Source organism: Penicillium taxi (assembly GCF_028828555.1).
Source record: "Penicillium taxi strain IBT 34144 chromosome Unknown utg000001l_segment0_segment0, whole genome shotgun sequence".
In the NCBI taxonomy this organism is placed as follows: domain Eukaryota; kingdom Fungi; phylum Ascomycota; class Eurotiomycetes; order Eurotiales; family Aspergillaceae; genus Penicillium; species Penicillium taxi.
Genome location: NW_026643203.1, coordinates 4,279,794 through 4,306,633, shown reverse-complemented (window position 1 = coordinate 4,306,633; position 26,840 = coordinate 4,279,794). Strand labels below are relative to the sequence as shown.

At 47.6% G+C, this 26,840-nt stretch overlaps 8 protein-coding genes across 8 annotated transcripts; 4 read left to right on the top strand and 4 right to left on the bottom strand.

Moving 5' to 3' along the window:
• Positions 1-2,707: 2,707 nt before the first annotated feature.
• Positions 2,708-2,920, bottom strand: N7495_001540 (uncharacterized protein; the record flags this gene model as incomplete). Its single annotated transcript, XM_057204210.1, has 1 exon — positions 2,708-2,920. The coding sequence occupies one exon, from the start codon at positions 2,918-2,920 to the stop codon at positions 2,708-2,710; it is 213 nt and encodes a 70-aa protein (XP_057068283.1).
• A 2,716-nt stretch (positions 2,921-5,636) lies between these two features.
• nimT (putative tyrosine protein phosphatase MIH1) lies at positions 5,637-7,467 on the top strand (the record flags this gene model as incomplete). Its single annotated transcript, XM_057204209.1, has 4 exons — positions 5,637-5,878; positions 5,938-6,005; positions 6,066-6,285; positions 6,345-7,467. 4 exons carry the CDS (start codon positions 5,637-5,639, stop codon positions 7,465-7,467), a joined length of 1,653 nt encoding a protein of 550 aa, XP_057068282.1.
• A 1,707-nt stretch (positions 7,468-9,174) lies between these two features.
• On the top strand, positions 9,175-10,970 carry N7495_001538 (uncharacterized protein; the record flags this gene model as incomplete). The annotated part of the gene is made up of 2 exons (XM_057204208.1): positions 9,175-9,221; positions 9,491-10,970. The coding sequence occupies 2 exons, from the start codon at positions 9,175-9,177 to the stop codon at positions 10,968-10,970; spliced, it is 1,527 nt and encodes a 508-aa protein (XP_057068281.1).
• A 583-nt stretch (positions 10,971-11,553) lies between these two features.
• On the bottom strand, positions 11,554-13,264 carry N7495_001537 (CwfJ domain protein; the record flags this gene model as incomplete). The annotated part of the gene is made up of 2 exons (XM_057204207.1): positions 11,554-13,201; positions 13,251-13,264. The coding sequence occupies 2 exons, from the start codon at positions 13,262-13,264 to the stop codon at positions 11,554-11,556; spliced, it is 1,662 nt and encodes a 553-aa protein (XP_057068280.1).
• A 366-nt stretch (positions 13,265-13,630) lies between these two features.
• N7495_001536 (uncharacterized protein) lies at positions 13,631-21,460 on the top strand (the record flags this gene model as incomplete). The annotated part of the gene is made up of 1 exon (XM_057204206.1): positions 13,631-21,460. One exon carries the CDS (start codon positions 13,631-13,633, stop codon positions 21,458-21,460), a length of 7,830 nt encoding a protein of 2,609 aa, XP_057068279.1.
• A 410-nt stretch (positions 21,461-21,870) lies between these two features.
• Positions 21,871-22,458, bottom strand: N7495_001535 (DNL-type zinc finger protein; the record flags this gene model as incomplete). The annotated part of the gene is made up of 1 exon (XM_057204205.1): positions 21,871-22,458. The coding sequence occupies one exon, from the start codon at positions 22,456-22,458 to the stop codon at positions 21,871-21,873; it is 588 nt and encodes a 195-aa protein (XP_057068278.1).
• Positions 22,459-22,776: 318 nt separating this feature from the next.
• Positions 22,777-25,332, top strand: N7495_001534 (cullin family protein; the record flags this gene model as incomplete). The annotated part of the gene is made up of 3 exons (XM_057204204.1): positions 22,777-22,818; positions 22,871-25,098; positions 25,161-25,332. 3 exons carry the CDS (start codon positions 22,777-22,779, stop codon positions 25,330-25,332), a joined length of 2,442 nt encoding a protein of 813 aa, XP_057068277.1.
• A 452-nt stretch (positions 25,333-25,784) lies between these two features.
• Positions 25,785-26,743, bottom strand: sld5 (putative GINS DNA replication complex subunit Sld5; the record flags this gene model as incomplete). Its single annotated transcript, XM_057204203.1, has 2 exons — positions 25,785-26,435; positions 26,567-26,743. The coding sequence occupies 2 exons, from the start codon at positions 26,741-26,743 to the stop codon at positions 25,785-25,787; spliced, it is 828 nt and encodes a 275-aa protein (XP_057068276.1).
• Positions 26,744-26,840: the final 97 nt, after the last annotated feature.

Sequence of the window (26,840 nt, the reverse complement as noted above, 5' to 3'; positions counted from 1 at the left end):
TTAAATCAATCTATTGATACCGAGATCTTGCTATTCAGATTGCATGTCTCCTACGAAAGGATCAATTCAACGTCCCGGGGTCAAGTGTTTGAAAAGGCAATATAACCTTGTTATATGGAGACGTTTTGTTTCGTGATGACACCACTTGAAACCTTGGGATCTAAGCAGATCATCGCCCGGTGAAATGTGCACTGACAGCAAGAAACAGCCCTGGTGAAAATTGGCACTCTTCAATTCCGGTGTACTCCGGTACACCATACTAGATACGTAGCCCAGAGGTTACATACAACGGGCTGTTAAGGTTGCCGGGGCAGAAGGTGTTGATGTCTCAGGTATAGTATCCAGCCAGCCGCAGCAGAGGTATCCGAAGTCTCAGCAAAAAAACCCGATTAACTCATTACAGACCAGTTTGTCTAGGCAGTTACCCAGGTACTAGGTAGCCCTCAGGAACCAGGCTGTCTTACAAGTTGCTACCCGATTCATCGCCTAACCGCAAATATACCAAGCCAGGTGATGTGATCCATACTTGAATAGTTCAGGTGATGACTCTGAACAGTTCCTGCTAACCTTGAAGAGGTTTGAGATGTTATGCAGGGGAAGGAATGACGGAAAGCGGGCTGGATCTCCGTACCAACTGCACCAGACAACGAAGAGTGGCTGTAATAACTGAGTATTTCGTATTCCATAATCCGTACACCTGAAAATGGAAAGTAGAGTTCCGTAAATCAGATTCACCAAGTGATGTGCAGAGATTTTGAAGCTATCACTGTACCCACCCGTGCCCAGGTGGTTGTCGGGGTAGCGAAGATCCAGGCGTCTAAGATGACAGTTATTTAAAAAGAAAAGAAAGCGTGACTCGACCCTACCATTCAGACTAAATCTGATGAATCTACAACATGTTTAGCCAAGGCAGCGACGTACGCGGCGGTTTCAAGGTTATGGCGTTCAAAATTTATAGAGTATAGGGTAGGTCAAGTGGCGAGTTGAAGGTGTGGACTCGCATGTCATGCACCAGTGAGTTGTTCGATACATACTACCCACTCTAGTCTCCGCTATGGGTCTGCGTCCACAGCAACGAGTTCTCAGAGACGACATTCCGGGAACGCATTACATAGGGGGAATAAATGTTTAATGCACTGTCAACCTTATATTGCAGCAATGTGACCCTTGGAGTGCGAAGAGTTGACAGGATGGAGTAGAAAAGTACAATTTTGGCCATGCGGTCTAGGTCGACTACAAAGTACGACAGCAGGCAAGCTATAGGCTAAAGGCTACATGCGTTAGTGTTGAAGTGGTAGGTAACTATAGAGTTACTTAGGTGGTGAGTGGAGGGAAGATTTTTATTGCTTTTGTTTACTCCAATATCTCAAACTATAGCTAAAATTACAGGTTTACAGGGTATATACACAGACAGTGAAATAGTGAAAATAATGAAAAAAGGCTCGGTAAATTAATCGAACCATTCCATCTGTGTGACCTATCGGCATCGCCTAAGGATGGGTACTAAGCTGACCGAACTGTTAATTTTTTGTGTTCTGGAAATGCCGAGCCGCAATCGGTAATAGTGGAGAGTGGATAGTAATCGTGACAGGGCTGAGAGCTGAGATTGGCGTAGTTTACCGCGATCACTGGAAATAGTTAGAAGGGAATTATTATTAGGATGACTGCGATGACGGGCACGAAGCTCAGAAGCTAGGCTCGGAGAGTTCTGGGTTGCGTATGGATGGGAAAATTCAATAGCGCTGTAGATCGGAGCCGGATTGTCATATCGCCGAGGATATTTACTGTTTTCGGGTGGTATGGAATGAGTATTTCGGTCGGAACACTACCGAATACACGGAATAGGAATACTCAATACTAAGAAAGGAATCAATATTGGATCTCAGAGATCGACACTGATCACGGTTCGATGTTGATGTTGGTGTTGATGTCACAGATGATAGTGGAGGTCGCGGGACAAATCACGGGAAAGTCACTGATGGTCACGGGACTGTTCGTGTACCAAGTTTGATTTGTTTACAGTCGCGGATAACTTATCGTGACATCATGATAAGGGAAGTCGGGCCCAGACTTCATAGGGTCTCTTAGCCACTAGTGCAACACGATGTGATGGACCCCGCAGCAAGATCAAGTCGGTTGGAGACTCGATGAGACTGGCCCAATACACATGGCGTTGTGACGCAGATGATCCATCACATCATCTTGATTTGAATCCCGACCCCACATGGTCTGGTTTACTTGCATCCAGTCACCTTGTGGCGCAGCGAATAGCCTCGAGCTGACCATAAACACGGCATTGAAAGCGTTATCATATCAGGCTGATATCAGGCTTTGGCGTTCACCGACTAAGAAGAATCAGCCGACGAGACTTTGCCGCTGATGAGAAGGGCCATGATGAGGCTCGTGCTTTCATAACAAATGAAAAAACAGACGCGCCTTAGATAAGAGCAAGAAGATTAGTACTCTGTACTTCGTACAGTGCAACGTCATGACTAGTCCAAACAGGTTTAGAAAATCGATCTGATCGCGAGTAATCTGTACAGACCTCGGGAGTGGGACGACTTCGTACTCAGATGTATAGCCCGCATGACATACATGTACAACTCACAGACCATCAACACATTCCCTTCGATGTCTTACACACCGCGTTTTTTATTTATGTGTTGGAAGATGTTGTGTTGTTTCCCGTAATGCATGATATTGCAGATCAAATGCGGATGGCCTCGGCTACGAAGTTTGAGGAGATTCGGCCGGCGGGGGGCCTGAACCTCGACGGTAACAGAGTGTACGGCCAATGTCCGACCAACGTTTCACGAGGAGGGTTAAAATGGCCTAGAATAGCATGATAATAGGTGGGGGTCAGAGGATTTGGGGCCTGTTTTGATTTAGCAGCAGCTAATCCGATCCACCTTAGCGCCATCCACTAGCATCGATTGAATGTCTACTCCGTAACAGAGCCTCCTTCATATCGGGCGAAAAACATAATCATGTCGCGTTTATTTCCAATCAGATGAATACATGGATGAACACATGGAGGCGGAGCTCATCTCGGCGTTGATTCCTATTGCTTCGGATGTTTTGGATGATCCCAGTTTGATTTGATCACTGAAGGATTTGACCGTTATGGCGCGCCTGAACTCATGAGTATACATACTTACGCAGTATACGGTGAGTATACGATCTCTTAGTAGCGTTGATCGAACCCCGCTGGTGACGTGTTAACAACAAGACTATCTTGCTTGACCGCTTATTTTTGTTGTGTATATTGGGCATCTTGAATTAGCAGGATTGGGTCGAATAATCAAGATGGTTTGTTTGGGGCCTTTGCTTAAGCCGGCTCAACTGTGCTAACAACATCTAACGGGCGGGGCACCAAAGGGTTTCAATATATTGAGGCCTGTAGAAATTATTACCTACCTAGATAAAACACCTCACTCATTGGTACACAGGGATCATGGAAGGGATGCGCGACATTGAACTCCCTCGCAGACCCTCGATCTGGTGGAATGCAAGCAAGGGTATTTAGCACGGGGGTAGTACAATCTAATCAGAGATTAGCAAGTGCGTACTACATAGTACATACTCGGATATTCCTTAGTCCATTCCTTGCTCAACGTACTTCCTGAAGATACTGTCAGTAGTGCATGGCGAATACTGTGGATTCCTAAGGTTACGTTGATCTGTGCTTTGTACCCAAATTTGGAAATCATTATGCAGGGACGAACTCTTTTGAATTACTCTCGCACGGCCAACGTCACTTAGATTCCGATATTTGAGCCAATCAGCCCTCATTTCCCACTTAATTTTCCTTTTTCCTTTTCCATAAGCCGTACCTGAATGATCTACAGCACTATACCTGACGACACTTCGGCTCGCGAAATTAGCCCTACTTTTAGTCTTTGGTATTTAGTCTTTAGTATTTAGTATTTAGTACTTGAGCACGTACCCAGTACTAGGGTAATGACGGAGTATACCCGTTCAGGTACGGAGTATATTAACAAAATGTTGATATCATCGAAGCCCTAGATCTAATATCAATGATCGCCTGCAGAACCTTGGGACCCTTCCATGCTTCAACCTATGACTTACTTAGGTACTTACCTTAAATTGAATCATCCCGGGGATCCTAACATGCCTTGCATATATGATCCTGGCATGACTTGCGTCAGGCTCGTTTGACTTGATCTTTATTTTTCCGAAGCCCTGAAGTGGAGCCACGAACTATCCTAGGAATAGCTCGATCTCCAGTTTTTACAGCTGTCTTTTCTCAATTGACGACACACACACGGACTCCCACGGGATTTTTTTTTTCTCGGAAAAAAAGTAAAATTCTTACTCTCACTTCATCCGAATGTGGATACTGAAGACCCATGGAACGCGCACAGAACAACTAGTGTTTCGAGGCTAAGAAGCGTATCTACTCCGTGAGAGAAGGAAAAATTGAAGTTTCATTTCAAACAGGCGTCACAAATGAGACGTAAAATTGTTTCAAAAGTTCCTGATTCCCTTAATATTGCTTGATAATATTCTTTAATGTTCCTTAATTTGTTGGTAATATCCCCATATTCTGTAGGGCGTAATGAGTACACAGAGTTAACGACACATGGCCATTCCACTATCTGCTCTTCCCTGGTAACCGGATACAAAGTAGGCTAGAGAAGAATGGTGGAAGGGGAAAGTGAGGTTGCTGATAGGTGAATTGAAGCTCCCACCGGGTAGTCTGGACGATGGCGGCAAGGGAGCCCGGGCAACCGACCAACGGGGCCAAAGATCGTGTGAGTACCCCTTATAGAGAGAGAGAGAAAGAGAGTATATGCATGAAGCAAGAAAGTTGCATACCAGGATGAGTTTAATCGTTTAATTACCATAATAGTATAAAATAGTAAAATAGCAAAATAGTAAAATACTTAAAATAGTAAAATAGTGAAATAATAAAAGAAATAAAATAATACTCCACTGCATAGCAGGATGACAGGAGTGCCTGCCTTGATCCCGCATTAATTACACAATACCGTACACTCCAATACTCCCGTATACTATCTGGAGATCCTCCCCACTTGCGTTGCCATTGCAACAGGCCCATCCCTTCAGCTTCACGAGTTTCTTTCTTCAGAAAGTCCTTATTACCTACTTTTCTTCTCCTTTTTCTCCCCAACAATCCGAACTTCATCGACAAACTTCCCCCACCCCCATCACTCCATATTCGACTTGGATCACTTTTCAACGGCGTCACTTTCTTCCATATCAGTGCCTATCGCCTCCGATTGCTTCTTTCTGCTGCATACCAAGATCTTCCGCACGAGCTCGCCCCCTCAATTTTACCGATCACCGAACTCCGATCCCACTCCGGTCATGTCTCTTTAGACAGCCCAATAAACTACAAGTAGTCCCTCGCACCGGCGGTTTGAGGATTTAGGGTCTGGGTTATTTTGGTCCGGAGAGATTGACCGAGTGAGATTAGGGACTGCATCGTCGTTTGGCAGTGGAGAAGGATCTTCCTTTGAGACCTTTAGCGTGCTTTCAGGATTAACAAGTTCAGCGGGCTAAACTGTGGATGATCGAGCTGTATCGTTGATATACTTCGTGTGTCACTGTCGGAAACTGGTCCAAGTTCGAATTGATTCATCGACATCATTATGGAACACTCGTCCCCTCTCGCTGCCATGCAGCCTAGTCCAGCTTTCTTTGGTGGTTGCTTTCGTGACCCAGCCCCACCGTACTCGTCGCTGTCCACCCTCAGCGCCAATAGTTTCAACTTCAAGGACATTTCAATGAAGAAGTCCGGCTCCGATTACTTTAACATGGGCCCCCTGCGCGGCTCGTCGCCCACCGCCAGCTTGGCCGCCGACCTATCGCAGAACTTTCACATCGACCAGAGGTTCGTTTTCCTCAATGGGCAGGACAAAGGATTACGAAGAAAGCTGACTTTTTACATAGTCCTCAATTGGCCACCCCACGCCGGTCTTTGTTCACGTCTAATATGCTGAGCCGTGCCAATGGCTATGGTCAGTACTCCGCAGCTATGAAAGAGTGAAAGAATGATCAAAGGACTGACAAACAAACAGACGATGTCATGACCACACCCCCTCTTCCTACCTCTTCTCCTGCTCCGATGGATATGATGGACCTGAGCCCTCTACCACACAAGCCGGCCTTCGTACTCACCACCGACGTCGAAGTACTTTCCCCCACTCCCGTCGGTAGCCCTAATGCCTCACGTAACATCATGGATGAGCCCAGTCCTTTCCAAGATTCGTCAATGGACTCTGCTTTGGGTTTCGGAGAGTAGGATTTCCTCGTACCCCTCTGTTTTCACGTCACTTTGACTAACTGTTCCATTGAAGACGCCGTCGTCCTCACTTCCTCCGTCCTAGCCTTGCTCGCAGCAAGGCCCAATCTTTCCAGCTTGGCATTCCCCGTCCTGCAGCTGAGAGTAAGACCCCACCATTCCGTTTCAGTTCTACTTCTACTTCTACTGGAGCGAAGACATCGCTGAGCACATCGACCTCGCTGGAGGACATGTTTGGTGACTCTCCTCCTCAAGAGCGATCCCACTCACGTAACACCTCCTCGGGCGGTCTGGCTCCTCCGCGTTTGCGACCTCCCTTTCATCACGCCCGTACCAGTGGCTCCCCGGCTCCCAGCTCTATTCGCAAACCATCTCACCCATTGATGCGCCCTCGCAAGCACTGCCGACGATCATTGAGCATGTTTGAACACCCTGAGGACATCATTGCCGACAAAGAGGCCAAGGTCACAAAATCACCACTCCAGTCTATCAGTGACTATCAAAGCTCGCCGTCCTTGCAGCTTCCTCACTTTACACCTGAGGATCAGTCGGATTCCCTTCCCCGCATTAACAAGAGCACTCTCCTTCAGGTTCTCGATGGAAAGTTTAAGGATCAATTTGACCAAGTCATGATCGTTGACTGCCGTTTCGAGTACGAGTATTCGGGCGGCCACATCAATGGTGCCCTCAACTTCAATAACAAGGAACAGCTCGCTATTGAACTCTTCAACGCTCCCAAGTCCCGTACCGCGTTGATTCTTCACTGCGAGTATTCTGCACACCGCGCCCCTATCATGGCTGCTCACATCCGTCAGCATGACCGTGCCTTCAATATCGATAGCTACCCCAACCTCACCTACCCAGACATGTACATTCTGGATGGTGGGTATAGCGCCTTCTATAACGAACATCGCACGCTCTGCTATCCCCAAAATTATGTTGAGATGAAGACTGAGGGACACGAGTTCGCATGTGAACGTGGCTTGGGTAAAGTTAAGCAGCGCTCGAAGTTGAGCCGTGCCCAGACATTCGCTTTTGGCCAGAGCTCTCCAGAGGTTGAGGACAGCCCCACGGGTCGTTGTCGCTTTAACCAGGACAATACAGTCCTCGGCTCATCTCCTTTCAAGCAAAGTCCCGTCCCGAATCGGACCCCCGGACGCCGCATGCTTTCTTACTAAATTCTTCGACGTTTTCCATATACGGTGCCAAGGTGGATACCATCCATCTATCTGCTCCTGACAAAATCTTCCCTCGACTATTTTCTTTTTCTGAAGCGACATGAGACAATGTCCGATTCTTATCCCGGCACTGGTCTGCCAAATCCGAACGGTCTACTTTTTTCTTATCCTTATTCTTTGCCTGTGTTGAGCGCAGCGACATGATCGACTTCAGATTGATTTCAACTTTTATTACCACGACACTGTCCAGTTACTTCCGGACGGCACTGTCTTTCTTTTCTCTTGACCTATGATGATGCCACCTGAAGCGAATATTTTCAAAAATTTTCACTTTACATGATATCTTGACAAGACTGTTTACGTTCTCCTGCATGGTTACTGACAACCTGCAATGCCTCTTTTTTCCACCTCGGCCACTCAACGACACTAGGCATTGACGTCGATGCTCTAGATTCGGATTTCCTTTCCGATATTTTCATATGTTTTTTTTTGATGACTTGATTCCGAATTCCCATGCCACGAACATCAAAATGTTTGACCCTTTTCCCTGTCATCCCCTGACACTTTTTCCTTATTCTTCCATTCACACCTTCGTGCCGTTGAATCGGCCGTCTCTACATTGGCTTTCCCTTCCATTCTCCTAATCCTCTTCCCCCTACTGGCTTTAATCTGCCTCCAGTTCTTCTGTACAGATAGTTTCTTTTCTGCCAACACTGGTTCGACATTGACGCAAGTCCTGACGAGCATGTATTTAATGCGTCCTTCCTTCCCTACTTGCTTATATCGTGGACCCTCTAATTGTTACCTACTCAAGGCCTTTGCAGGAGGAAGTGATTTGCATTACGAGTGAAAATGCGGCTGTACATAAAATGATACCTGGTGGAATGCAGGACCCTCGAGGTTTTCTGTGGATTTAATATGCGGCTGAGTCCGTCATCCCACTATCTTGTTTCTTTTGTGAGAAGTACGAATGAGAATCCAATTCATTTGACAATCAACTTGATCTTCTGTAGATCTTTATGTTGGTCCGAGGTATCAACCAAGGTTAATCTTAGGTTTCACCCGAAACGTTGACTAGCCTGAGTACCGTTATGGCGCACTCATACTCATACTCGGTTAATATCAACTTTCAATATTCATAAAATAATACATGATGCCGTTGAGAGAAATGGTTGACATTCACAAATCATGATCGACAAGCAGTGGAGTTCTCGTGTGTAACTAAGTTGGTTTCAAGTGTCCCCTGAGAATGTGGGGTTCACGTCCGTGCTGGGAATTCCCCTCCATGTTTCAACTATTTCAATATCTTTTGTTCTTTCTCTACTCCGTACTTTTACTTGTCAAGCCAGTCATTCTTTTCTGGCTTCGAAGACCACCCAAAAGCATTCCCTATATAATCTATTTTTACTGTTGAAATCCAAGGTTTCGTCGACTGAACCAGAATTGCTGAACCAGAATACCAGAATTGCTGGACCAGAATTGCTGAGCCCCCTTGTACTGTCTATATTTGAATTGCTGAGCCCCCCTTGTACTGTCTATATTTGGTAGGCAACTCGTTCATTTTCGGGCTCCTGCATTCTCAAAATCCACGTCCGCATCTTTCTATCTCTCATCCTTGTCTTGTCTTTGCTTTTTCTTTGCTGCACGACTTTGCCGATAAGGCTTATGCGCCCCCACTTCGCCTACCCATTCTAGACTCTATATCGCATGCGCCGAGATATCGTATATGCAGCTGGTGAATCGCCAATACGACTGTCCACGCAATAGTCCTGTTGTCAGAAAGATTCCTTCATTTCGGATGAGACGGCCCTCTCAGCGCTTTATCATACACTACTTTTCCGTCTCGATATGAGTCTGACCAACAATCTGCTGCAGGCTCGAGATATGAGCAGTTCGTTCTCCTCAGCCTGGACCAAATGCATGTCAAAGACTTGGTGCAAGTGAGTAGTACCAGGAACGAACCACCACGCTGCTTGGCAATTTACCATTATGTGGGATATGTATACTGATTGGCGAACCATAGATGGCCCGTTATTGCTGGCATCATTGTCGGCGCTGTCATTCTCTTAGCTATTCTAGCTTGCGTGTTCAACTGTTTATGCTGTGGATACCAATGCTGCAAATGCTGTTGCAGTTGCTGTTGTCCCTCAGGCCAGCGCAGAAACAAATCGCCCAAATACCAAGACGAGCCTCAAGCAAACAACAATCCTTATCAATTTCAGGCTCCTCTGCAAAACAAAACTCCCTATCCCCAACCCCAAACTCCCCAGAACCGTCAATCCTCATTTTCTACCCAGGATAGACATACTCAATATCCTAATCAGAGCGTCACTAACATACAACCGACACCTCCACTCGCGCCGCAGTATCGCCAAACAGCCCAGTTCGATATATCCCAGCCTGCAGCTGCAGCACTTGGAGATGACGCCCTCCCTGAAATGCCCACATGGGCAGGCGCTACCAAAAAGCGGATAGAACATGATCCGGGCGAGGTAGAGATGGCGCTCATGAAACCTATAAACAGCAACCAGGGCGTTGGCACGTCTGTCCACCCAGATGGATATAGAGGATTTGGCCCTACAGCCCCATATGCAAGACGCCCATCCGGATCTACACTAGGATCTCAAGTACCTGTCGCTACCGAAGACCCCTATGCCAGACGTCCATCAGCGTCAGGACTACCAACTCAAGACCCGTACGGCCGACGACCATCTGGCCTAGTACCATCAGGCGCAGTAGACCAATACGGCCGCCGGTCTCCGGGACCACAAGCCGCATACAATACATCCTCTGACCAGTACGGCCGCCGGTCTCCAGCACCACAAGCCGCATACAATACATCCTCTGACCAGTACGGCCGCCGGTCTCCAGCACCACAAGCCGCATACAATACATCCTCTGACCAGTACGGCCGCCGGTCTCCAGCACCACAAGCCGCATACAACACATTCCCTGATCAATACGGCCATCACTCCACAGGCCCAACACCGTATGGCCAAGCCCTAGATCCATACAGCGATCCATACGGCCGCCACTCTCCAAACCCAGCGGGATATTCACCAGCTGCATCACCAGGGCCAGGACTAGTACGAGGCCTAGGCCAAAACCAAACAATGAGCCCATATGGCCCACCCCACGACCACCAAGGTTCAAACTCAGGCTACAGCCCTAGCGGCGGAAACGAATACTACCCCATAACAACAGCATCACCAATAGAATACCGCAACGTACAAACATCGCCCGCACCCTCCTACAAAGCCTTCTCACCAATCTCTGAACCAGGCCAAGCAGCCGGCTTCTCGCGTCAGTCCTCCCTCAGCTCAAATCAATATCCGCCCTCTTATCATACGCAGCCTCCGCTTCCTGCTTTGGGCTCTACGCACCATATGCCTTACCAGGCTTATAGTAATGACCCGCTTATTGCTGAGCCGAGTAGGAATCGTCCGCCGAGTTTGTTGCAGAGCGGGCGGAAGCCGGTGCCTAATACGTTCCGCGCTGTTTAAAAGTATTTTTGCGTGATTTTTCTCAATTTCTCTCATGACCTGGGGAAAGAAACGACATATCATGTTTTTTTTTTTTTTTTTTTTCTCCACTTTTTCTTGGACAGGGTCTTCTGAGAGATTACCATTTTTGATACCATCGTTTTTATTCTTGCTTTTCGTTTCTATCATGCTCTTCTTTTTATGATATGCATGTGGGCTTATGTCGCGAAGACTGCCCACCCTTTTTCTCATTTATATCTTTTTTGATTAACCATTGGACGTTGGGCATACAACATCGAGCATTGTATAGGCAATCAATCGTGATTTTATTGTTTTTTATTGTATTTTTTTTAATTTTAATTTCTTTTTTTTTGATTAGATGATTCCAAGGCGGTCCTCTATACGGTATTCGTGTTGTATATTTTGAGATATTTTTGAATTTGGAATATACGGATATGGATGACCCACATACATAATTATACAATTGATTCATATTCATACATTCGAGTGCTCCTTGGAACTTCCAATGTTTTCCAAATTACCTAGGTAGAATTGCAGAATTGCAATAACTCGGCCCGGCATAACTATAGCTTCAAATGCTAGTTCACTCCAGAGTGAAATCATACTTCTTAAAAGCCTCCTTGAACGCCTCCGCATCAGTCTCCTCCTCACTGATAGACTGCGTTGCATCCTTCCAATGCATACGCTTATCCAGCTGAAGTAGTTTAGCCATAACGCGACGCCCAAATTGGAGGTCAAAGCGAAAGTCAGGCGTCAACTCAAGCAAAAGGATCTTCTCAGTAGAAGGTTTAGAGTCAGAATCAGCAGAAACTTCCGAGCTCCATATCCAAACTCTGAAAAAGTCACCTGGTTCGTCCGCGCCCTTCGATTCATCTGTTGGTATCGATGAAAGGTGCGGGTATTTCAGGTTCTCGGCTTCGACTTTAAACGCAGCCTCTACCAGGCCGTCGCGGATCAACTCTGTGGGCACGGGCATGAATTGCCAATGTGTGTGAATGTTGTTTCCGCGATTGACCTCCCAGGTAACGGCGCCTAGCTTGCCGGTTGAACGGTCAGATACAACGTTTTGGAGGGCGGCGCGGTATTTTTGCATCTCAGACCAGGTGGAAGACCGGGATTCTGGATCTTGAATGGAGTTGATAGTTGGGGAATGGGAGAATGGGATGATGAGCATGTGTCCGGGGAAGTTGAGGGAAGGGAAGAAGTTGGCGGGAGGGAGGGGGCCCTTGGCTGTTGTCAGATAGCTTTCGTTGCCGATGGAGGTTATGAGATGAGTGGCGACGTTGGCATTGGAGAGACAGAAGAAACACTGGTCAGGACCTGGAGGAGGCGCACGTTGCTGACGCTTATTCTCGCGGTAACCTCCGCTGCCATCCCCATTTGCGAAGCGCTGGAATGATTCTTTCTGAGTGGATTGAAAGGTGCGCTTGGTTTGAGGTGTGGAGAGAGGAGATGCCGTTGCGCCAGTTGGAATTGAGATTGGGTGGGCGGCTTTTGGGTCCAGGGAGAATGCGTACATCGCCTTCTCCTTAGAACCGAAAGAGGCAACAGAAATGAAGCGAGTCAATGGTTTGACGTCGGGGTTGTCTTCGGTTGGCATGTGGAAAAATGGCTCTCGTTCATAGAAGAAGCCGTCTGAGGCCGAGAAGTGATAACGAGGTTTAAGCGAGGCGCATACGTCCGCAATGCACTGTATCTCCGTTGGCAGAAGGCTTTGGTCCGCTGGAAGGGCGGCTTTGGATCGAAAGCGGATTCCTCGCGGCCATTGATTCGTGATGAGAATATCAGTGTTGTGGATTCCATACAGTGCGCGCGCATCAGACTCATGGTACGTTGTTTGGAACTTCCCGCTTGCATTGCTTTCAGGCTTGGACTTGGAATCTCCGCCTTCAAATGTACCACCTAGCGCAGTAATGCGAATGCCTTCAGATGTCTTGAGGGTACCTCGTTTCCCGAGGAAATACAGATTCTCGCACACTTCATCGTCAGCCTCGATCTTCTCCACTATCCGCGCGGGAAGAGCTTGATCGCCGATTGTAAAGTATGTAGGTAGTGGCACATTGTAAGTACCCTGCAGCAAGGCAGAAATCTCTTCTACCTCATTCTCTGTTGAGCCGTCAGAAAACAGATTTCCAACGATAATCGCGAATGAGAAATTTTGTTTCGCTTGTAATTTGGCTATTTTGGTGAATGCTGCGCGAAGCTGGCCCTTAATGCCTCCGAGGACAATGCTAATTTCAGGTCAGCGATCATTCAATATCTCGGTGGGGTTCTGATCACATCTTCGAAGCCATTCGTTTGTTTTGTTTAGAGTTGTTCCCCTTGAGTAGTGGACTGGATTGATATATTGAATTTCGAGTGATATTGATAGCACGGCGAAAGTAACAGCCACTATTTGATGCGGTCAGATCAAGTGCTGTGCTTGAGTTATGCAGAGTCGAAATGTAGAAAGTAAATGTCCAGGATTAAGCGCATTATTTGAGGAGCTTGGGCCACCCCGTGACAAGGCTAACCTAATCAGATTTAGACTCCTTTTTAGCCTCCGCTACGGAAGAAAGTAGTGCCGGCTCCGCTCAACTTTTTTTGTATTCGATGCGGGCAGCGAAAAAGTTACAAGATCATCTTTCTCGTTAGTCTTGCTGCTTGTCGGATCCGTCAAGATGGTGACGCAAGGCTCACGAGCCAAACATGTTAAGCGCCTGCAACATGGCACAAAAACCACGAAAAATCACAGATTCGAACCCTTCTCAGCGCGGATCGCAAAGCTCAAAATCGATCCGATCCACCGCGTGCGCCGCGCAAGCTTTGGCGAAGATGAAGGTGCTACAACATCATATTTCCGGTCAGCCTTAGATCATTGGGTGGATATGAACCTTTCGGACAACTTTACCCAGTTTACTCGTCGTGTCAACTCCCTCTCTGAGAGTCTCGGGCAGATTCTGTACCATGAAGAGAAGATTATGGGCCTGTTGGTTGAATTTATCGAAAAGAGGGACGAACACTCATTGGAACCGTTGCTCAGTTTGCTAGCACAGTTCGCGAGAGATTTGGGGGTCCGCTTTGAGAAGCATTTTGCGGCCTCAGTGACGCTGGTGGCGTCGGTTGCTGCGACACACGCCGACGTTGAGGTCGTCGAATGGAGCTTCACATGTCTGGCGTGGATATTCAAGTTTTTGTCCCGTCTATTAGTGCCTGATCTGCGCCAGCTTCTTGGTATTATGACTCCATACCTCGGAAAGGAGCGACAGAAGCCTTTTGTGGCTCGATTTGCGGCCGAGTCCATGTCGTTCCTTATCCGCAAAGCAGGTCTTTTCTACTATAAGAACAAATCTCCCCTCGAGAACGCCGTGAACTTCCTCTACGATGACATCTCGAAGGTGGCCGAAGAGGCCAAGGATGTCGAGAGCTACAAAGAGGGACTGATGGTCATGTTCTCGGACGCTATCAAGGGTATCAACTACGGGCTTCATTCAAATGGAGTAGATATTCTCCGCTGTGTACTTGACAGACTCCCTCCAACCAGCGAGGAGAAAAAAGCACCAGCAGAGGTTGCCTCTGGCCTGGTGACCAATCTCAATCATCACACGACACCCCAAAACTTCGGACCTGTCCTTGATACCGTCAGGGAATATATTGAATCTCGCTCGCAAGGGTCCGAAAACCCCAATATTCCGGAATGTGTTCGTTTGCTTTTCAATTGTGTAGCAACTCGAAAAGGTGTTAGGATTGTGGACTGGAAGTCTGTGCATCAAACCCTTATATTGCTTCTTCAACAAGTGTCATCAAGCCCTGACAAGTACCCACAATCGACATGTTTGCTTCTTACTACCGTCGCTTATTCCCTCCAGCTGTCGCCCATGGATGAAATGCTTCCTTATATGCGATCCCTCATGGATCTTGTATCAACCGGGCCACTCTCGAAGTATTTCTTGTTCTTTTGCAACACATTCTCGGAATGGGGATCGGAGCGTTTCCACAGCCTCATACTTCCTTACTTCCAGAAGTTCATTTCTTCTTCTTGGCAGGATCGTGAGTGGGAGACTTGTTTGACGCTCCTCAGACTGAACCAAACTGGATGTCTTACCAGCGAGGCCTCAAAGACTGGCCATATTTCCTGCCCGGATTCCTTGAAGATTCATATAGCAAAGTCTTTGAAGTATCCTACAAAGGATGCGGTTGGATTGAATGCCTTAATGAAGCTTCCGAAGGCAACCTCATTATCCACAGATTCCGCAGCTCTCTCCAAAGTTGTGAAGAAGCTGCACTCTAACATTGTATCTGCGTTGCGGGATGCTGGGTCAGAAACTAAGGCTGACACAGAAGGTCTCATATTCTATCTTGGACAAGGGTTCAAGACTTATGTCGACATGGCAACTCAGGCTGGCAACCTGGATATGTCGCTCTGGCAACCAATTCTCACAGCCTCAACAAAGTTCTCCCAGCTGCCTCTCTTCCTAGAGGCCGTCCTTGCTTTTATCTCCGCCACCACAGATTCGATCAATTTTGAAAACTTCCCGGTCGATGATTTTGTTCACAACCTGACGCTCAACTTGGCTAGTCCATCCTCAAGGTTAAGGCTAGTATCTCTTCGAATATTGCGAGAACTAGTTGTTCGCATTTCGAAAGATGATACTGAACCTGTCGATTTGGCTATTGAGATAGAGGAGAGTCCATTGACTCTCCAGAGTGCGAGAACCCTTTCGATGCATGTTAGAAAACTGGCAATCGTCTACCCTCAGATTGCTTCCCGCAGATGGATGGCAGCTTTTGTTCCATACTTTTGCTTCGGTCTATTTTCGAAGAAACTCACTCAGCTATGGGATGATTCTGCTGCTGCTTTGAAGATCATTAGTGAGCACCCCGAGGGTGAAAAGATTGTCTCTGATTTTACTGTTCAATGGCTGCAAGAGCGGACTTCTGGTAGCGAAGATGCTGCAGATGATGAAAAGGAAGAGTTTTCTGCTGGTGACTTCACATGTTTCAATGCCGCCAGAATAGAGAGTACCTCTGCTGCCAATTTGAAGACAACCGAGGACCCGAGTGTTGCTTTGTCGCAACAGTTCGACCAGGAGCATAACCGCGCCGATCTCGTCCCTGCTACTCCTCGTAGCCATGCTCTCATTATACTTAACGCCATACCCAAGATTGCCGAGAAACACTCGCGTCAGATTGTTCCTTTGTTTTTGTCTTGGGCACTGAAGGACGATCAGGAAGATTCTGAAGAGACTGATGCCTCAAATCCATGGGGCTTCCGTGACCGTTTGGCCATGCTTGGCTTATTTGGACAATTCGTGAACCCCAAGGTCCTCTTCAAGGCCCCCGAAGTCCACGAAGCGGTTCTTGATCTTTTGTGCCACGGTAACTCAGAAATTCAAAAAGCGGCCCTGAAAGCTCTCTTCACATGGAAAAATCCCCATGTTTTGCCTTATCAAGAGAATCTCCTTAATATTTTGGATGAATCTAGATTCAAGGATGAGTTGCAGGTCTTCGTGCGCGTTGGCGATGAAGACAGTTTGATTGAGAAGGAGCATCGACCGGTCTTGATGCCTGTGCTTCTTCGGCTGCTGTACGGTCGCATGATTTCGAAGGCATCGAGCTCGAATCAAGCTGGTCAATCTGGTAGACGAAAGACTATTCTGCGCACTCTTTCTCTTTTGTCAGATGAAGACTTTGGCCTCTTTATGAGCCTCGCATATGGTCCAGTGGGAGGAGCATTTGTGGTGAAAGACAATGAAACAAACCAAGAAGCCTTTTCGGAGGAATTGACTAGCCCGAGAAGACAACTTGGCTTGCTCAAAATGATAGAAACGGTTTTCGACACCCTTCAAAGTCGCATGACTGCTTATACAGTACAGTCAATGAATGTCATTATCTACTGTCTGGTTCGAGCTTGCAGAGCGATTTATGACGAGAAGAGCCCACTTTATGTTGACCGTGCAGATGAACGTCAGCTGGGCGTTCTCCAAAGTGTCCGTCAGCAATGTATACGCTGTCTGATTCTGGTTTTTTCTGTCTCAACGGACAGGGATTGGACACCATATGTCCGGATTATCTTCAATGACTTGATTGACGGTAGACTTGATCAATTCCCCATCGAGACTGCTCAGGGTGTTTCAGGTCTCCTGAGACTCTTCCACACTTGGGCTTCTGCCCCGAGATCCACCTACTACCTCGTGCAGCACAATAAAGAGGTCTTGTCAAAAATCGTTGACTGCGTCAGTGTTGAGTCTGCGCGTGATGAGGTCAAGATATTTGTCTTGGATGAGATTATTGTGCCGTTGGTCAGCTTGGCTAGCGGTAAAAAGCTGAAAGAAGATGGAGAAATGACCGATTTCTCCGCAGAGGAGATTCGTTCCGAAGTTCTTTCTCCATACTTAGAGCACGCAATGTCCCATCTCGGTCGTCTTCTGAAGCGAGGTCCTTCAAAGCCTGTCCTCTTTTCTGGAGTCACCGCTTTGTCCTTGATCGCACCTTGTGTCGAGTCTTCTGGTGAAACTTCAAGTCTGATCAGTACCGCGACATATCTTCTTCGACAGCCTCCAGACCGTGTCAACCCGAAGACCAAATCTGGTCTCCTGAAAATTCTTGAGCACTTTCTACCTCTGTATAATCCCAAGGAAAACGTCGAGCTTGCTCAACAAGTCTATGAGGCCGTGTCTTCACTGTTCGATTATTTCAAGGATGACACGAACAGAGAAGTGTTGTCACGGGTATTTGTGGCTCTTGCTGCCCATGATAAGCAGCTTGTTGAGGTTGCTGATCTGTGTGCTGACCTCAACTCTCGCTCGACAAGAAGACTCGAGCCTGATTACGAGCGTCGTCTGCAAGCTTTCAGAAAGGTCAGCGAAGATCTATCTCAAACCCTTAGTGCAAGGCAATGGCGTCCCCTTCTTTACAATATGCTTTTCTACGTCAAGGACGAGGAGGAGCTTGCTGTTCGATCAAGCGCGTCTTTTGGCCTGAAGCGCTTCATTGACAAAGCCGCTGCTGAGACAGGTGCCGAAGACTTTGAAGCACTGGTGAACGATGTACTGCTCCCTTCGCTGCAATATGGGTTCCGCCAGAAGTCTGAGTTGATCCGTCAAGAAATCGTTTCTTCTCTGGGTTACTTTGTCAAGCTGAATCCGACAAGACCATCTGTGCAGGATATGCATGTCCTTCTTGTTGGAGATGATGAGGAGGCATCTTTTTTCACCAATATTCTTCACATTCAGCAGCATCGACGACTGCGAGCTCTGCGACGCCTGGCCTCTGAGGCTGGCAAAGGCAGTCTTGCATCTGAGAACTTAAGCAAATTCTTCTTGCCTCTCATTGAGCATTTCGCGTTTGAGGAGGCCGAGGATGAGAGCGGCCACAACTTGATTGCCGAAGCCCTTGCTTGTATTGGATCTCTCGCTGAATGGCTGGATTGGAACCACTTCCGAGCCAACTTCAGGAGGTATCGCAGTTACATGCAGAGCAAACCTGAGATGGAAAAGAACATTCTCAGACTGCTCGGTCGAATGTCCGATGCGCTATCTATCGCCGTGGATCAAAAGAAGAAAGCACTTGACCAGGTCAATGATGACGTTGAGAAGGATGCTGACAATATGGAGATTTCTGAGCCATCTAAGTGTGCTCTTTCTAAGACTTCGCCTTCTCTAGCAAAGATCTCGACAGAGCTGATCGCCAACTTCATTCCATTCTTAACTGAATTTATTCACCACAAGCAAGAAAAGGAGATGAGTTTGCGTCTGCCTGCTGCTGTCACCGTGATCAAGCTCCTCAAGCTCATTCCAGAAGAGGATATGGTTATTCGTTTACCACCTGTTCTACTCGACGTTTGCACTACTCTGAAGAGCAAAGCACAAGATTCAAGAGATACGGCACGGAAGACACTGAATGACATTGCTATTTTGCTTGGCCCTGTCTACTTTGGCTACATCCTGAAGGAGTTAAGGAACACTCTTCTTCGAGGATACCAGCTGCACGTGCTCTCTTTCACTGTTCACTCCATGCTCGTGTTTACTACGGATCATTTCAAGCAGGGTGACCTTGATTATTGCATGGCAGATCTTGCTGCAGTTGTCATGGATGACATCTTTGGCACCGTCGGCCAAGAAAAGGATGCCGAGGACTACGTTAGCAAGATGAAGGAAGTCAAGAGCAGCAAGAGCTATGATTCAATGGAGCTTCTTGCAAAGAACGCCACTATCGGCTTCCTTTCAAACCTTGTCCGCCCTCTGCAGGCACTCCTCCGCGAGAAGCTAAACTCCAACATTGTCAAGAAGCTGGATGAGCTCATGAGAAGAATTGGAATCGGTCTTCTGCGCAACCCTGCTGCCGAAAGCCGTGAATTGTTAGTTTTCTGCTACGAAGTCATAAGGGCGTCCTACCAGGATAAGGAGATGAGTGAAAAGAAGGCTGCTCCAAAATCTGAGCGTGAGGAGCGGTTCTTGGTCAAGTTGCAAGGTGCTAAACGTGGCGATAAGCGCGGCACAACAGCTTCTCATATCTACAAGCTGACTCGATTTTCGCTCGATATCCTTCGTGCGATCCTTAACAAGTTTGGTTCGCTCGCAACACCTGAAAACCTGGCTGGGTTCCTACCAGTCATCGGTGACGCACTAGTTCAGGCACAGGAGGAGGTTAAGATTGCTGCTTTCAAGCTGTTGTCCACGATCATTAAACTCCCGTTGCCCCAACTTGACGAGAATTCGCACGTCTACATCACCGAGGCCGTCAAGATGATCAAGGAATCCCCAAGCACCAACACCGATGCATCTCAAGCGTCGCTCAAATTGATTTCTGCCATTATCCGCGAAAGAAAGAGCACAAAGCTTCGTGATGGACATCTTGCATACTTGCTGCATCGCTTGACAGGAGACATTGAAGAGCCAGACCGACAGGGAATTACCTTCAATTTCATTCGTGCGGTCATGTCCCGAAAGTTCGTTGTAACAGAGATGTATGAGCTCATGGACAATGTCGCAACCATGATGGTTACAAATCAGACTCGTTCTGCTAGAGATCTGGCTCGTGGCACCTATATTCATTTCCTGATTGAATATCCACAAGCCAAGAGCAGATGGACGAAGCAACTTGGTTTCCTTGCTAAGAACTTGGACTACAAGCACCAGGAAGGACGACAATCTGTTTTGGAAGCCGTTCACATGCTACTGTCCAAAACAGGCCCTGAACTGGCACAAGACATTATCAGCACCTTTTTCTTGCCTGTTGTTCTTGCCATGGCCAACGATGATTCTCCAGAATGTCGGGAAATGGCAGGTACATTGCTGGGCCAGTTCTACAGCCGTGCTGATAGGGAACAGATGAAGACCATTCTCACTCCCATTCGCTCGTGGTTGGAGCAGACAGACAACATGGCGATTGGTAGCATTGGACTGCAGGCCATGCGGATCTACTTCGAGGCGGAAGAAACAGAGAAGGAGAAGGAGGGTCGTTATGTCGTCGGTATACTACCAGGTTTGATGCAGCCTATCCTGGAAGATCACGAGAACGGGAACTGGGAAACCCTTTACTTTGCCTTGCAGCTATTCACCAAGCTCTGCAAGACAAACCCTTCGCTCGCATTGAGTACCCACTGCTCATCTATCTGGATTGCGATTCAAGAATCCCTCTTCTTCCCCCACGCATGGGTCAAGACCTGCGGCTCAAACCTCGTTGGGATGTGGTTTGCCGACGTTGCGAAGACACATGCTGCCGAGGGCTACAGCGCCCTTCCCCTTACAAGCAGCTCGGGTCTTGCGCTGAATGGAGAGGCGATGATCCAGCTGCTGCGAGCCGGTCTCCGCTGCCTACGCACCCCCGGAATAACTGAGGAGCTGGCAATGCAAAGTGTTCGCAACACTGTCTTCCTTGGCCGGTGCTGTGCACAAAATGGTCTGGAGCTCCAGAAATCAGGAGCAGAAGAAGCTGATTCCGAGGGTGAAGATGAGGACGCAGGCAGTGAAGATGAGGAGAACGCCACTGATAAGAAGCCTCTGAAGTCTGCCATCAGCTACATTTTCAAGCAGATATCTACTCTTTTGCGTCGCGAGGTCTTCTCGACTCGGGCTCAAGCCCTCATTCCTAAGACTGCCGCTATTGGTCTCCTCGCTGCACTTGTTCGCCACCTTGAAGCTGAGCAAATTCGCCCGTCCCTCCCGGTCATCTTGCTCCCGCTTCAGCATCTGACTGACCCATCCATCCCGGCACCTCATTCATCAGACGAGACCTTCCAGAACACCTACAAGGCTCTTGTTTCCAACTGTCATGAAGTCCTAGATTCTCTTCAGAAGAAACTCGGTCCCACAGAGTACATTGCCCAGATGGCCAAGGTCCAAGAGAACATTAAGAAACGCCGTGAGGGCAGACGTGTTAAGCGTCGCCTGGACGCTGTTACCGAACCTGAGCGATTCGAGCGTGACAAGAGACGTAGAAATGACAAGAAGAAGGAGAAGCGCAAGGAAAGAGGCCTTGAGCACCGTGGAAAGAGACGTGGTTGGTAGAGTAAATTTGCATTTGTATTGCATAGTTGATTGTTTTGACGGCATACCAAAAAGCTGGCGTTTGGGGATTTAATACTTAGTTTTTTTTGGTTCACATGTACTTGACAACAATTCAATTTTAGTTGTACAGAGGTTACGCTTTCATTTCCGGAATTAGATGAGGTTATAGTATGACTGCTGGTTTACAATCACTTAATTTGCCGATGTTGCCCGGCTCTACCTGACCAATCTAACTAAATATACGAAATAAATCACATAAATATGATTACATGAAGTAAAAATCCCCTGAACACCAACCTATAAACCCATTACCCATCATGCCTGGAACCAGCCTTGCCGAGAGTGGAGAGTATGCATAATATCCGTTTTCCAGTATCCGAGTCGATGACTGCAGTAAAATCCCCTGCACACTAAGATGACTCTTTACCAGACGTCCCAAATGGACGAGCTCCATTCTCGTCAACCTTATTCACGGACCCATCGTCCCAAAACTCCATATCGCCATCCGTTCGGCCATGAGTCAGCACCTGACCTTTTTCCTTAAGAAGATCTTCCAAGGTAGTACCCTTATCGAAGAAGATACCCAGGTGGTCACTCATAACATGGCGTGATTCACACGAGGGGCATTGAATGAGTACCGTTCCGCGGTGGTATCCCTGCTTTGACATGCGGTGTGTAGAGCGCTCACCGCACGGTTTGCAGGTGAAAGTGACTTGGTAGGCTTCTTCTTTAGCACGACGCTCGGCATTTTGGCGCTCCCGCTCAGCATCGGTTTGGGTATCCGCCGCATCTTCTGTGAGGCGCGGGTATGTAGATTTGGATCGATATATAGATGGGATAGCATGCCTTTGTCGAGCGGTGGGGGTTGAGATGGGATTTTGGAGAGCCTTTGACGAGAATAGGCGAGGTAAAGCTGCGCGAGTAGACACGATGGGTTTGGGAGATTGTGGAAGAAGCAAGCGGAGTGGGCGAAGGCCCTGTGGCGTGAAAGGTCGCATGGTTGGTTTCTTGATGAAGCTTAGTTGATTTGGCGGATATTTTTCTCTTCTTTAGATCCAATTGAAGAGGCTGGAGAAGCGATCAGGATAAGAGAAAGAGAGAGAGAAATGAAAACGAAAAAACAGTAACTTTGGATGTCAAGGCTATTAAAGCTATTTTGATCCTAGAAATCTATATCGGATAACGGTTTATCAATAATCCGCAGCTCCTCCGCGGAGTGAGGATATTACGGTCTTTCGTAATCTTTATTTCTCTTCTAAACACCTCTTTCCCTGTGATACTTGCTGAGTTGAACGCTCGAATTCATCATCGCAATCATGGCCATGAGGGCTCGACACAAGATTCGAGTTCCTCATAGAGTAAGTGGGGTGCCTTGGACATCTACGAACTAGGTACTGACAGCAGCTTTAGGGAACCAAAAAGACAGACGATTTCGATTCGGCATGGTCCGTTTTAAGCGCAGCACTAACTGCGATTAACGGCCGAAATGCCTCTGACCTTTCTTTCGAGCAGCTCTATCGCAATGCATACAATATCGTTCTTAGTACGCGGGGTGATGACCTTTACGAGAACGTAAAGCAGCTGCAAAAGGATTGGCTGATTAACAACGTCCAGAAACGGATAATTGGGTCAATACAGCCATCTATCGTATCAATAAAGGGATATACCGATTTGGAAGGGCAATTAAATGATTTGAGACTTGCAGGGGACAAGTTCTTGGCCGTCTTGAAGAATGCCTGGGAAAACCACCAGGTTTCGATGGGCATGACGACTGATGTCCTTATGTACATGGACCGCATCATCGCTACTGAGAAGTCAAAGCCCCAAGTCTACTCGCTCTCGATGATGCTATTTCGAGATTATGCCCTGAACGCTTCAGTCAGTCGATCTGCCACTGTTGCTAGTGTCCTTGAAAGCACAATACTTTTTATGATTCAGCTGGAGAGAAATGGTCATATTATTGAGCGACATCTTATTCGACACTGTATGCGGATGTTGGAGGAACTCAACGCTGATTCCAATGCTCAGGAAAACGCGTCAATGTATGTGGCTTATTTTGAGCCCGCTTTCTTGGCAGCAAGCACCGATTTCTACCAGTCTGAAGGACGTCGACTACTTGCGCTTGGAGATGCGACAAAGTTCTGCAAGATCGCCTCGGACCGAATTGCAGAAGAACAGGAACGCTGTCGTCTCATGCTGGCGAGAGAGACTGAGCTGAAGATTCTCGATGTGCTTGACGAGCAGCTACTTCTCAAAAACATTGAGCAAGTGGTCAATATTCCGGATACCGGTGTCCGCAATATGCTGGACCGTAATCTTTTGGATGAGTTGAAAGCCGTTTACAGACTCAGTGCCAGAGTCGATAAGAAGAAAGAGGCATTAGTGAAAGTTCTCAACGAGCGAATCGTGGAACTTGGAGACGAGATCAATGCTGTATCTCTCCTTCCTCCAGCGAAGGCAGATAAAAAGACGGAAAAGGATGGCAAAGAAAAAGCGGTCGCCGTTCCGGCAACAGTCTCGGCAATTCAATGGGTTGATAGCATTTTGGCCCTGAAGAAACAGTTTGACATTGTCTGGAAAACCTCGTTCGACTCAGACCAAGGTATTGAGACGTCAATGATGAGCAGCTTTAGCCAGTTAATCAACGCGAATACCCGTGCCTCCGAATTCCTATCACTTTTCTTCGATGACCACCACAAGAAGCTTGCCAAAGGCATGACGGAGAGTGATGCAGATACTTTACTAGAGAACGGTATCGCAATACTGCGGTATATCACTGACAAAGATTTGTTCGAGACATATTACAAAAAACATCTCGCACGCCGGCTGCTGACGAAGCGGACGTCCAGCATGGACGGCGAACGAAATGTCATATCTAAGATGAAGGCGGAGCTCGGAACGCAGTTTACTCAGCGGATTGAGGCAATGTTCAAAGACATGGCCATATCAACCGATCTCACAAACAACTACAGGGATCACGTCGCACGCAGTGCAGATCCAGACCACAAGCCAGTGGCTCTGGAAGTTAGCATTCTGACCAGCACAATGTGGCCATTGGAAGTTTTGACCAACCCTGACAAAAAATCCGAAGTTCAATCTAATCAGAGCATCTTCCCCCGTGAGCTCGATTATCTCAAGCTTAGCTTTGAAAAGTTCTACCTTGACCAACACAACGGCCGTAAACTGTCATGGCAAGCCGCCATGGGCACAGTTGATATTCGAGCTACCTTCAACCGTAAAAATGGCAAAGTCCAACGATACGACCTCAACGTCTCCACATACTCTGCCTTCATTTTGGTATTGTTCAACAGCGTGCCAGACGGCGAATCCTTGACATTAGAGGAAATCGAAGGCCGCACCAGCATCCCTCACGACAATCTCGTCAGAAATCTTCTATCCCTCTCCGTCGCGCCCAAGACGAGAGTCCTCATCAAGGAACCGATGAGCAAAACAGTTCTTCCCACCGACCGCTTCTTCTTCAACCATGAGTTCACAAGCCCAACCGTCAAAATCCGCATCAACGTTGTCAGTGGCGGAGTCAACAAAGTAGAGGACAAGGATCGGCGGGGAGAAACTGAAAAGAAAGTCAATGTTGAGCGTGTTGCTCTTATTGACGCCGCCGTCGTGCGCACAATGAAGTAAGAACGGTTTAATATATCCCGATTTAATCTTCATTATACTGACACAAACCTCTTAACAGGCAACGTAGGTCACTTCCTCATAGCACGCTGGTCTCTGAAGTTGTCGCGAGTCTTGCTCGTCGCTTTGTTCCAGACGTACGGTTAATTAAAAAGTGCATTGAGAGTCTCATTGATCGTGACTACTTGGAGCGTCTTTCCGAGGACCCTCCTACATACGGATACATTGCATGAGATGGGCCAGGTCATGTTTCGTTCAAGTCTTCCAGTCTACGCCTTATGAAACAGGAGTCTTCAGTATATATTTGGCATATAATTTGCTCATTTTTCTTGCTTAGCGATTGGCGTCATACAGGCTTCGAAGCTTACCCATTTTTTCTTTACCTTAGCTGCATCTCATAGCTCTACTTTTTTTCTTTTTTTTTTTTTCTCAAAACCCATGATACCATTGGCCCTCAGCGGGTAATGCACCACATTCAACATTATTTCCTAGGTATACGACCTCGGTACGCTCTCTAGAACACCTCAAAATCGCGCTATACCCAGCACTGAAGTGGAGTCATGAAGAGCCTCCCTGTATGCTCCAATCCATAAAGTCATCATTCATAGCATATAAAATTCCAAACGCCATGAATGCACTCCAACATTCACCCAGCCCATCTATCCATATCCAGCCTGACAAATGCCTATAACAACTCCACGTCCCCCTTCATCCAAGCACCCTTAACCCCCTCCCACCTAGTAACCCAAACATCCCCCATTCGCATCGTAACCCCAATATCTTCCTCCCCCTCCTCCCCAACAAAAACGACAGGAACATGAGCACCGAGGCAGCGCACAAATACGACCTCTTTAGACTCAGGTCCCTGAACCATACTAGTCCCACCAGCATTATCATCCAGTCGCCTCAACTGCGGCGAGAACGCGCCCATAAATGAACCACCGTAGTAACCCGCTAACAGCGTCTGATGCGCATGCACAAAGGTCGACTCCTGCTCCGAGAGCGGGGAGAAGTCCGTCACAGTCGAGATGTCCGGCACCGAGTCTTCGGGCTGGGCATTTGGATTCTGCGTCTGTGACTGCGATTGGGATTGGGATTGGGATTGCGTTAGTGGGTTTTTATTGCGCGAGGCTAGGAGCCCTAGGTAGTGCATGCTGTGTTTTGAGAGCTTTGCCAGTCGTTGGCGGAGGAGGCTGCGAAGGATATATTGCGTGCGGGCAAGATCAGTTTGTAGGATTGAGAGGCGGAGGTTTAGATTTGGGTTGTAGCTTTGGTTGTGGTTTGTTGATAGGTCTGTGTCTGCGGAGGAGGCGGCGAGGTCTTCGATAGTTTCAATCTAGACGTGATTTAGTTCGTGCTGATGACTATGGTAGCAATTGAAGAGCTTTTGCAATTCAATTATTGGTTTCTTTTCTTTTTCTTTTTCTTTTTCTGTTTCTGTTTCTGTTTTTTTCGGGTGTGACATACTTGCAGTCTTACTCGGTCCATCATTCGCTCCATCAGTGGTGCGGGCCATGGGAGGACTTCTGAGACCGCGCGCTCGGCGACCCAAAACCTTGTTAAGAGTTGGTGGTCTAGGGCAGCGGACTCTAGGCTTGAGCCTACGCCGTGGTCAACGGACGCGAGGATGTCGTCGATATCCATGCTGGAATTGGAGGTGAAAAATGACGAGGGGGTTGAGTGGAGATGGTGCGGGTCGAAGGTATTTTGCCTCGCCCGTTGATCAACTTTAACAGTATTT